Source organism: Limulus polyphemus, unplaced genomic scaffold (genome assembly GCF_000517525.1).
Source record: "Limulus polyphemus unplaced genomic scaffold, Limulus_polyphemus-2.1.2 Scaffold3913, whole genome shotgun sequence".
NCBI classification, from domain to species: domain Eukaryota; kingdom Metazoa; phylum Arthropoda; class Merostomata; order Xiphosura; family Limulidae; genus Limulus; species Limulus polyphemus.
This window is the reverse complement of record NW_013669523.1, coordinates 71225-83717: the sequence shown is the minus strand read 5'-3', so window position 1 is coordinate 83717 and position 12493 is coordinate 71225. Positions and strand designations below refer to the sequence as shown.

Genomic DNA, 12493 nt, shown 5'->3' with positions numbered 1-12493 from the left:
CTACATCTCTTGTTTAGAGTGCCAATAGGCATTTTTATAACTAGCAACTGTATTCTAGTATAAGAAGTATTTTTGGTCGACTGATACATGACTGCAGTGCTTATACTACATCTCTTGTTTAGAGTGCCAATAGGCATTTTTATAACTAGTAACTAATTCTTAGTTGTATTCTAGTATAATGAGTATTTTTGGTCGACTGATACATGACTGCAGTGCTTATACTACATCTCTTGTTTAGAGTGCCAATAGACATTTTTATAACTAGTAACTAATTCTTAGTTGTATTCTAGTATAATGAGTATTTTTGGTCGACTGATACATGACTGCAGTGCTTATACTACATCTCTTGGCATCTTACTTAAATTGTTCTTGACATATACTTTAAGAAGTAGATTTTGATAAAAACAAATGTTTAAAGTTATTAAAATAATACATCATAACAGTTCATTACATGAGAAAATCACACATTTTCTATGGCAAATCTTTGGAACTGTTTCTTAGTAGAACCAGTTCTTGTAAGAAAAATGATAAAAACTGTTTATTATTCTTCATAGCTTTTTACTTTCAACTAAACCTAACAAATATTCACTATGGAAAACTAATTTTTATATGATTGTTGCTTCAACATTTTCTAAACCTACAGTGATTAAAGACTAACATTTTCTAGGATGCACACACAGTTTTTAATATAAGATGTAGTTCAGTAACTCTTTTCTTAAAGTAATGTTGTTTTTCTCTTCAGATGTAAAAAGGAAAAAGTCAGAAAGGAAGATTTCTTCAATGACAGGTATTTATACAGTATACAATCCTTTGTGACAAGTGAAATCTCTTACAAGTTACAAGGAAAAGTCAGAAAGGAAGATTTCTTCAATGACTGGTATTTATACAGTATACAATCCTTTGTGACAAGTGAAATCTCTTACAAGTTACAAGGAAAAGTCAGAAAGGAAGATTTCTTCAATGACTAGTATTTATATAGTATACAATCCTTTGTGACAAGTGAAATCTCTTACAAGTTACAAGAAAAAGTTGGAAAGGAAGATTTCTTCAATAACTAGTATTTATACAGTATACAATCCTTTGTGACAAGTGAAATCTCTTACAAATTACAAGGAAAAGTCAGAAAGGAAGATTTCTTCAATGACTAGTATTTATACAGTATACAATCCTTTGTGACAAGTGAAATCTCTTACAAATTACAAGGAAAAGTCAGAAAGGAAGATTTCTTCAATAACTAGTATTTATATAGTATACAATCCTTTGTGACAAGTGAAATCTCTTACAAATTACAAGGAAAAGTCAGAAAGGAAGATTTCTTCAATGACTAGTATTTATATAGTATAAAATATTTTTATCACTAGTAAAATCACTTACAAGTTACAATATTCAGCATTAACTATTAACTTTAAGTAATAATAAAAAAATATCTTACCAGAATCACTCATGCCAAGTCTTATCACTTTTCTTTTTTTAATAGCTGGTTCTGGATTTCCTATAACAATCATACACATAAAGAAGTGTATACAAAGTCCTATACAATATTTGTTATCAAAATGTGATTAAATCCATAATTTTTACCAGTCTGATCATTTGTCTCTCTTTTCTTTTTTTACAACCTGTTTTTGGATTATCTATTACAAACATGTACAGATACAAATATCATAACGTTAATGTGTAAAAAGCAATCAGTAAGTTCTAGATGATATAACCTGTTACTTGTAAAATGTATGAATTAATAGAACAGTATGTTAGCTTTCCTTTAAACACATTTTATACCAAAATTATAAATTAAGATATTTTAATTTAACCTTTTCCCATTGGGCTCGTGTAATTTGCAGAAATCGAGTTGCAAATTTCACTTGTACAAGAATACATGCAATAACTCTGAAATTTCTTAACGTATCCTCTTTATAATGGTAAGACTTTGTTAAAGATCATAAGTATCTTGTACACAAAGAATGACATAATGAATAAGTGATTTTACTAAAAACATGTTACTTATTATTGTAGTTACTTGCACTAAACTCTTAAAAAATCAAATGACAGATGATTTTTATTTTAAGTATAAAAAATAATTTTCTTCATATTATAGTTTTTATATTTTATTGGCATAATATCTAGAACCTCCTGAAAGAATATCAAAAGTTTTTTAAGGTAAATGTTTATATTTTATTTTCTTTACCATATCACTAACTCTAGCTTTATCATCAATGTACAAAGCAAAGAAATAATTAAAATTAGGAAACAGAACAATACATAATTCTTAATTATTTGTAGAATATTTTTAAAGATTTTTCTTTTGTTAAATTTGTAATTTCAGGTTTTTTTCCTTTTCACTTATAGTTAATTTTTAACATTTTATTTTCCTTTCTTGTCCTTTACCATTATTATTCATCTCGACACATGTCAATGGTGCCCTCAATGTATATTACAGTGTCTCTAGCAGACATGCGCAACCCTTCAGCAAAATTCTCATGCACTGAAGCCTTGAGAACTGAATATTTAAACCTTTCAATTATGCATTTTAAAATATAACTAATACATAATTATATAAATTTAAAAGTGAGACCTAAATACAATTTAAACTGTATCTCTAACTATAACATATTTAGGAAAGAAAAGACCAGAAGTGCAAAAGTCAATCAAGCAGCCAACAATACTACAGTCAGTTACATGTACTCCAATTGTAGTTGTGTAGATGTACGTCTAGAATCTAGACTGCTTACGTAACCTTTTGACTTGTACATTTCAAAGACCTCTGAATGAATACAGTTGGAACAAGTAATAAAGTTTTTCAACCCCTGACAGGTGCCACACTCACCTTTAACAGATTTGAGTTTTGTAGCCTACATGCAGATGTTACATACACATGTGTATAGTCATTAGAAAGAGCTCATTTTGCATTATTATTTTTGAAATTGGTGCACAGTTGTTGTCACAAGAATTGTGAACTTTGAACAGTAAATGCAGTTAACCCTTTAAATGCTTTTCTGTGCTACTCACTCTGTTACATTTAAAATTTTATTAAACACCTTTACTATCACTGTATGTGAATGAAATTAACATTATAATATATGTTATCATTCAAAGTTTTATGTTATCTAAGTTTTAATTCCTATATTTCAAGAGAATCCTTTAAAAACTACTTAAAACTTCAGATGTGATCAATGAGCTATGAAAATTCTCTACTTTTGCACTATGTATGTTGAATAATACGTAATGCCTGTGAAATTAAGATAATTACTAATGCCAAGCCTAAATCAGTCTAGTCATATTTTGAAGTTTGAATCTTAATTTATCTAACCATCTCTTGAATGTGTCCTACATTTCATACATGATATTTATAGAAGCAATTTCCAAACAGTTTTCAACATTATATATAACTATATTAATAGAAGCAACAAACTGATTTCAGTATGAAACATTTCATCCATCAAAATACAAAACAAAAACATTTGTACAAAAATATTGATGCACAATTTTCATATTATATAGATAATTATAAGTTACTTTATTAATTCCATATATAATTAATTGTACAGACTGTATGTACACAAACAGTCGTAACTTTAAAATATCAAACCTGACCAAAACACTGAGCTTGTATTGTATCTTGAATGAAAGTACCCTTTATGTGACTAACATATTACAGTTTCTGAATTTTCTGACAAATCAAATTCTACAACGAACAAAATGCAACTTATGCCTGTAAAATTCTGTTGTGCTAAAAACTTTATTGTTGACATTTTTAGATGAATTCCCTCCCCCATAAATTTATTAAAGACATTGAAATACAATGTATAATGTGTACACATGATTGTATTTGTATACATTACGGTTTCCTCTCAAACAATATCACCTGAACCAAAAACTTTTAAGCCAAATGAGCAATGTTTCCATCATTCTACTAAAAAATCCTCACACTCACCTGGGTCTCCAAGTGGCTCTGAACTTTTGCGTTTTTGCTTTAAGTGTTTTCTTAAGTCTCCACATCCAGGAACATTCTCTACTATTTAAAGTAATGAGAATGTGTTAGGTTAAGAAATAGTCTCTACTACATAATGAATATATGGTAGCTCAAGAAAACTGATATAAAGTTCAGACAATTATCTAACTCCACTTATCTGGGGAACAAATGTTTTTGTATTAAGATTTTAAACAGAACACTTAGCATATCTTTTACACTCTATAAATCTGTTCATCACATGCTATTTCACTTAAATTGATTCGATTGTTAAATTATTGTTGCACTGATTGTAAATATTCATCTGTGTATTGAATCAGCAGAGCCTTGTGCAAGTTTTAATACTAGCGCAAAAGTATGAAATCATAGACAATGTTATTCAAAATATTTGTGATTTTTATGGTTTGAATTTATAATTTTAAGCATGTATCAAAATCATTTGTTTTTGAACAAACAAAAGGGAAAGAAAGAAGTACAAATATATCTACCATTTACACACTGAAGCTGTAATGAACCAGTCTGCTCAAGTTCCTCTAATTCTGTAGAAAGAATTATTCAACTTTTACTAGTACAAGTATTTACATAAATGGTAAAAACAGCAATATAATTTTATCTTAGTTTCTGTTTATAAGAAGTTAAAAATTAAATAAGGGCCTATAGAATTTCTGAATGGATTACACTGCTAAATAACTTCCAAAATACTTGGCATATACACATCTATAAATGAACATGCTGGTAACCACATCTCCATTATCTACCAATTTTAAACCTTCATTAAATTCAAAATGTTTATCATTTCCATAACTTTCTGATACTAAATAATGATTATCTATACACAGATAAATATTCAACAATAAATTTGATAGTTGGAGACACAAATAAACAGATCAGGGACAAAAAAAGGTCATATACGTGGTCTTTAACATGTTAACTGCTACAATTCTTGGCATCATCTATGACAAGAGTTTTAGTGCAATAATTTTGTGTTTTCAATTTAAATAATAGCAATAATAACAAATATAAAGTGTGTAATTTTTACAATTTTTGTATATTTACAATGCACATGTGCATTGTGAGCACATGCATACAAACACTAAATGAGCATGTGCGTTCTCAGAAGTGAACGTGTTAAACTACATATTTTCATGTTAAATTTGCTTGTGTTTTATTTCTGATTTCTAAGATAACTTGCCGACAATGCATGAAACAAAGTCATATTTCCACTTCTGACAAGCTTCATTCACTTTGTTTTATCTGTTTAGATTTTTAAATAAATGTTTTAACCTTCAAAGAATACCTCTTCCTCACGAAATTAAGCTTGACACACATAAAAAATCAATTTTGAAAATAATTCTAGTTTTTAATATGGAAGAGTTACAGACTTGCTGTGCATTTTTCCTGCTTGTTAATTTTGTGGAGAAGGAAAAAAAAGAAGTAAGTAAAGAAATAAATAAAAAAGAAATAAAAATGCAACTACAAAACAAATATCCAGTTACATTTACACTTTATATATATATATATATATATTTACATCTTTAAAGAGATGTAGTTATTACCAGATCTAACACACATCTGCTATTTATAAGTCATTATGAGTAGTCTGATTTAATTTCATTAATTATGTAGTAATATTTGGTTCTACCATTATGCTTGTGTTACACAGTAGAAATGTGAGTATAATATGAAGTTAGTACTGATAGCATATTAACTTATGCAAGTTCCTAGTTATTTGTAATTATTCAATGAATTTTTCATACTTTCCAAAGTAAACATTCTTGCAAGATCTTAAGAAATTCTAGAACAACAAATCGCTAAAGGTTACACATCAATCAATGCCGTTTCCCTACCCGTCTTGTAAAACTTCTCTGACTCTTTATGCATTTTTTCCATTCGAATCTGTTCCAATGTTTTCACCCTTACATCATTTTCTACATCTGTAAGATAATATATGCACATACATCCAACAGCATTATAAAACCATACCAAACAAAAAGAATCTGTTTTAATTCTTTTCATTATGAAAATATCATAATACTTGTACATCAGCTTAAACATCAATCACTGTTCTCTAAAAGCTCAGTAATAATGAAAGATTATGGTGAACAAAATAATATTTATCTTGAATACAGACTGCATTATCTTTAAATCATGTTTCCAGAGTTGAAAGATTAATGGAATAAAGCATTCTCAAAGTCATTAAATTTAGATTTAATCTCATACACTCTTTTAAAAATAGAAATATATGCATTTTATCCTACTATTTTTTATGTCAGATCTCTTTTAAAAAGGAACAATAACAGTGTTTGAAAAGTATATAAAACAGTAGGAAAACCCTTTTAACATACTCAAAAAAAAGACATTAAGGTTTTTAAAAAAGAAGCAATTTTAAGACATACATACCTCCCTCAGGACTAAAATTTACCGTTCTACTTGCATTAGGCCTAGTTACATTTCCAAAATTCACGGTTCGTTGAAAAAATGGAGAACTTTTCAGTGGGGTACTATTGCAGCTTTCGTTGTCTGACTCTGAACAAAAAAATTAAAATGTAAGTTGAAAGGAAATTACAAATTTAAACTGCTTACAATAAAATGTTTGATGATGTTATTTTTGCTTTTTCTTTACAATACATTTTTATAATCCTGTTTTTCCTTCTCTGAAATTTTTATTAATTAATTATTAATTAAATATTAATTCTTAGTCAATAAATAATAAAGAAAACAAAAATACCAAAAAAACAAAAGCAACAAATATTAAAAGATTTTCCAAAAATATATGGATAATATAAAAAAATAACTCGCAGACACAAGAAAATGGACCTTCATTTTACTTCCATTGTTGAGACCACGTGTGCTTCATTTTTCACTTTTAAAACCTATTGTTGACCCCCCCCAATTAAATTTTCTCCCACTAGATATTTCAACTACTTCTAGACAGGTTAACATGAGTATCACATTACACATTATAAATTTTTTCATGGTACATTTTATAATATCACAGATAATATGAGTATCGTGAAGAGCAACACATGCGACTAGTTTTAATCTAGTAATGTTAATTGTATTGTATTTGCAACTTTCTGAAGTTACTTTATATCCTGGAGTTTTAAACTAAAAGCAAAACAATGTTGTTTAGTCATATTTACTGCAGTAAATAGAATTCTCTCTGAAAATCCTGATATGTCTGGCATCATAAATGTTTTAAACAGAATATTTCTACATATGCTGAGCCCCCCACCCCATAGCATTTTCCTTACCCCAGCTTGGAAAACACTATTTTAGACAGTTTGTCTAGAACACAGATTAAACAAGTGCTCGTCCACTGTAGTCTTCTATGTAGTACAAGAAAATCTTTAAAAAGATTTAACCTAATCAGTGTCAAATAGTTACTCTGTAATTTACATCTTTAGCTCTTTATACGGGGTTAAATAAACAACTTGATTATCATTTTACTTATGTAGCAACTGTAAATTATATTAATTTTCTGGGGGGCATGCCCCTAGACTAGACCCCCAGACTGAGCTGCTTTTGGCAGCACAGGAACTGTTTTTAGCAGCTTCTTATACTTTCAATCTCTCATTGTAAAAACCTGAATGTCGAGCCAAGCACCCAACTTTGCAACTCCCTCCTATACCACTGATTATATATATTAACACACATACATAGATACGTTTAATTGTGCCACATGAGTTTATACCTGTTATGTTAATGCAAAGAAAGAAACAGCATCTTAATTTTAGTAAATGTATTACTGATAATTACAACACAAATACAAATATAGAGAGATTAGTCACGAAGTATGTAAAATGCTTTGGTTAATCACAGTCATATTTACACTTGTATTTGTAATATTTGTTTGACCACTAACTGTTATGCTATTTGCCAATAGTTCCACATACGTTAACACGCCAGTTTTAATAGTCTTATTTTAGAAGCAAAAATTGATATGGTGGTTTCATTCTCACTGGTGAAAACTTTGTGAATGACATATTATGAATTACACACGTTTCATTTTGAACTCTGGTAGTATATATTTAAAGTAAATCACACAAAAAATTACTTTTTGGAATATTAAGGTTTAATCTAGATTTTTGAATACTGTTTTCACTACTTTGAGAGCAAAAAGACAATAAACTTACTGATCTTAAAGGAAAGTTAAACCAAGAAGAAAATGCTACCTAAAGAGCTACATTCCTTTCTTTTAAGTTAGTAATAATGGATTTATTATATGTGCAAGAACATCTCGTAACTTCATCTTTAAACTGCCATATATAACGGGTGATCACGTGTTCTACAAACAAGTAATTAATATTCTAAAACAAGTTACTTAAAAGAAGCTAAAAGTATTAACCACAATAAAAATAATTATTTTAGACAATTTCTTCCAGCATCTTGACCAGTACTGTTAATGTCTTTTGCCACTAAATGACATCAGAATGTCAGGTCAAGTATTAATGAACTATTTTGCTTGAGCTAACTTGACCATTTATTTTGAAGAGGCAGGAAGATCTTAGAGATATCATCGATTGACTTTTGAGGATGAAAAAAACAACATTTTTCACTTGGATAAATTTTGGTGACTTACTCAACACTGATTGTCAACAACAATATTTTTTGCATTCCTTTCATATATTTCTTATATAATATTAATGGTTTAAGATGAAAGGAAAATATCACAATGTGTTAAGTTTAATTTATTTCCAATTTTTCCAAAGACTAAAATGAAAGTTACAAAAGTAGGGATAATGTTTGGGGAAATAAAGAAGGACCTAATTTTTTGTAAAACACATGTAAACTGAACTGTTTTGGAAACAAAGATAAGAGTAGTAGTAATCCAAAAAAAGTATAGCTTCTTCATCAATTTTACAGTCAAATGATAGATATGTCCTTTTAATGAGTTTGATTATGGGTTACAACTGATCAGCTCACCCATTCTTGCACAATAAAACAGACTGAAGTATAAAAGATAAGGTAAGGCTTGTATACATACTTACAAAATCTTGAAATGTTGACAAGCATGTATTTTTAAAATTTAGCAATTAAATTAAGTCAGAAAAAAAACCATATTAAACAGAAATACACACTTCAAATAGTATATTTTGTATTCTGAGTTGATTGATAAGTTTAACTTTTAAACCCCTAGACAGGCAACCTTCACCAAACCAAGCAGAAAACATTTAGTAAAGAATCTATTGGTAAGTAAATTCTTCAACTGAATTCACTAACAAGAGATCTGAATCCTAATTTCTAAAACAGTGAGGCTGTTTTATCCAAATTTTTGATCCTATATGCATGAAATATTAAAAAATGTTTTAAGTGTGCAATATTGTTGATGTGCTTAGATGAAAATCTATGGCTGTGGTATGGCATCTTTTTCTTTTTCACTTCTAACAGTCTTTTTGCATGAAATATGGAGGTAGTCACCAACTGATGGTGTGTGTGTGTGTGTGTTTGTATGTATGGACTGCCTATTCATTGTTACATCATAAATATGCTATGGTTTACTGAGCTCTGTGACATTACACTATAGTATTACATGGATGACATGTTTTATTGGATTGATATGTGGGCTGTCCTTGTGTTGTGTGATTGACCAATGTCCTGACCTCGACCTTAGTGAAGAGGTTTCTAAATGTTTGATGAAGAAGCTATTGTACATGCTACTTAATTCTGTGTTTTTCTATTAAGAATATAAGAACCTGAATGGTACTATAGTTAGCTCACTTATATATGGAAAATATGTATGATATGCACGGCAAGCATCAATCTCGAAATGAACCAGCAGTAACAGATTTGCTGGCATGCCCAGCATCAACACCCAGAATAATACAGCTGTCAGACTTTAAAATAGGACAGAACCAGATCCATTTGAATAAAAACAAGGTTGAATATTTGGTATGACTAATGGGATGCCACAGTCAGTTTCTAAATCCTACAACAGATGACAGTTCTGAATGCTCCAGTGTGATATAACATCAATGATCATTATTGATACAGCTACAGTTGAATGTAATCCTGTACAGTCTGTCATCACTGATCCTATAAGTGAAAATTGAAAGCATGCAGAATCTCACACAAAACTACTAACTTGGGCTGCATAAAACTCTCTGATCAGCAATGTGAAACCCAAAACTAAGCTTATAGTTGTAGCCTCCATTATCAAATGTCCCCTTTGACAGTGTAGTTAGACCCAATATGTCTACAGTTATAAACATGGACCCGCAACTGTACGAGAAATTACAGGAGCTGATATCTCGTGATGACATGAAGGGAAAGTTTGTACTTTGGATAGGAGAGATTCATACAATCTTTTCTGCCCTTAAAGCACTTGGAAAGTACATTAAAGGTAGTGAAATAGACTAGGGCTAGGTTGAACCAGGCATGTACTCACTGACAACTGTCAGACAAATATTAACAAGCATGCACTTGTACTGATGAATGGTAGCCCACAAGGTGACACAATTAGAACTCAATGAAGTCCTTTTGCTAGAGGTGTGGAAAGGATATGTTGATGAGAACTCAACACGTCCTTCTTTGCTCGTGACCACCTGAACTATGCTAGGTTGAGTCCAATCTATCGTGCAGAAATGTAGAAGCTTGAAAGCACCAGTCCTGCCATAGGGTATACCCTGTAGTGATGTGACTTTAGTGTAAACAATAAAGATACCTCATTCTGCCCCATTGGCTCCAACCATGGGTTAGAAAATGAAATCTGAGGCATGAAAGTACTTGGGGGAATCAGTACTGCTTTCTTGAGGTCAGTCTTTGAATGGCTTTTTAAAACAATTATAAATCCTGCTAAGACATTTATATCTTCTTACAGCTCTAGATCTTGTCCTTTAACTTTGTTTTGTTGGTTGCATAGGTGGTTTTGTAAAGCTTTAAAGATGCCTTCTTTGTCAGAAAAATATGTTTTAATTTGAAGATCTTTTAAGAGAAAGTCCCTCTTGTACTGTCGTTAAGACTTCTTTTTTTTTTAACAGAGTTTAAGTTCTAGCTTTTAGTTTCGGTCCCTACAACACGCAAGTAACCAACACTGCTTTGCAGAGACCGTTTTTGATCTTTTGTGCTTTGGTTCACATTCAAAATCTGTTGTTGGTATGTAAAAACTAGAATGCTCTTGACGTGTTAAATCTCTGGGTGCTATCACGTGCTTGTTGTTCAAGATTGATACTGGCATTACAGCTTTTGTCTTGAGATTCACAACCTCATTTGTTTGGTCAGCAAAGGGGGGATTCCCTGTTTCAGAATAATGTCTTTCATGGTGGAGGTATGTGTGAAAATTCAGCATTGTTTTAAACCTGGGAGTTCATGGTGCTTTGGTCTTGGCTGAGCATCCCTCACACCTCTAATCAGTCCAAATTCTTTAACAAGTGTTGGAAGATCTGGTGCAATCAGGAAAAGCTTGTCAAGTTATATCTCTCATTGAGTAATGCCGGTAAAGTATGAGTTCTCTGTTGGTCAAGATCCCTCTCTGCTGCAAATGGGAGTATGCTGCTAGCCTATGACAAGTTGAAGGTCATGCCAAACCTACACAAAACCCAGAAGATGTCCTACACTCCAACATGGATGAATCTGTCACTTCAGGAGACTGGGTTCAAGAAAGCAGTGGTAAAGTATGAGTTCTCTGTTGCTCAAGATCCCTCTCTGCTGCAGATGGGAGTATGCTGCTAGCCTATGACAAGTTGAAGGTCATGCCAAACCTACACAAAACCCAGAAGATGTCCTACACTCCAACATGGATGAATCTGTCACTTCAGGAGACTGGGTTCAAGATCTGAATGAAAACCATAATACAGAACAAATGAAGACATGCATTGACTTTGCAAAGGCCTTCATGGAAAATGTTGTACACGCATCATCGAGCTAGGATGAAGTGAGACTAATATTTGATTGTTATGTAGAGAGTTCTTTGGAGGAGGAGAAAAGGAAAAAGTGCACAGGAGTTGGTAGAATAAAGTACCATGTTGATGACACTACTAATCTCAAATGTGTTTCTCTGAAGCATTTTCTGCCTCACAGAGTTAACAAGATACCTGGCTGATAAGACCCGGTAGCACTTCTCACTACACAACGAAACAAACTCTGTGGTATTTTTTGGTATAATAACAAAAGAAATTGTGGGAAACTTGCTGAGCAACTGCAACAATATGGACAGGAGGAAGCTGACACATTGATAATTCTCAATGCCTTGAATGTCAGAAATATTTGTCCAAGTGCACATCTGGACATATCTTCATCCAAAACAGATACCCCTCTTCTACCTGTGTACTTATACCCACAACTGTGTCCAAACAACTGACTTCTGATTGGTTGGGTTGCATCCAAGACATCTAAATCAAGCCCATGTATCAGGACCTTGGTGTGGAGAAAGCCAAAGTTGTATTAGGATTACATACTTCAACTGGAGTAGACACAACCAGATTCTCTAGAAAGACAAAAAACACTTGTTTCAAGACGTTTCTTATTTCTAACATGCAGACTCTTTGTGCTTTGCAGAGTTTGGCCCATGAGTAAGGGCATCCTCGTAAT

At 31.3% G+C, this 12493-nt stretch overlaps 1 protein-coding gene across 1 annotated transcript in view; it reads right to left on the bottom strand.

Annotated features, from left to right (window-relative positions):
- Positions 1–12493, bottom strand: part of LOC106470268 (zinc finger CCCH domain-containing protein 11A-like) — a 52559-nt gene that overhangs the window by 7486 nt on the left and 32580 nt on the right. Inside the window, exons 6-10 of the mRNA XM_022398867.1 lie at positions 6365–6490; positions 5812–5898; positions 4453–4503; positions 3929–4009; positions 1382–1492 (exon numbers count right to left, since the gene is read on the bottom strand). Coding sequence (XP_022254575.1) covers positions 1382–1492; positions 3929–4009; positions 4453–4503; positions 5812–5898; positions 6365–6490 — 456 coding nt within the window. The remainder of the gene's footprint in view (positions 1–1381; positions 1493–3928; positions 4010–4452; positions 4504–5811; positions 5899–6364; positions 6491–12493) is intronic.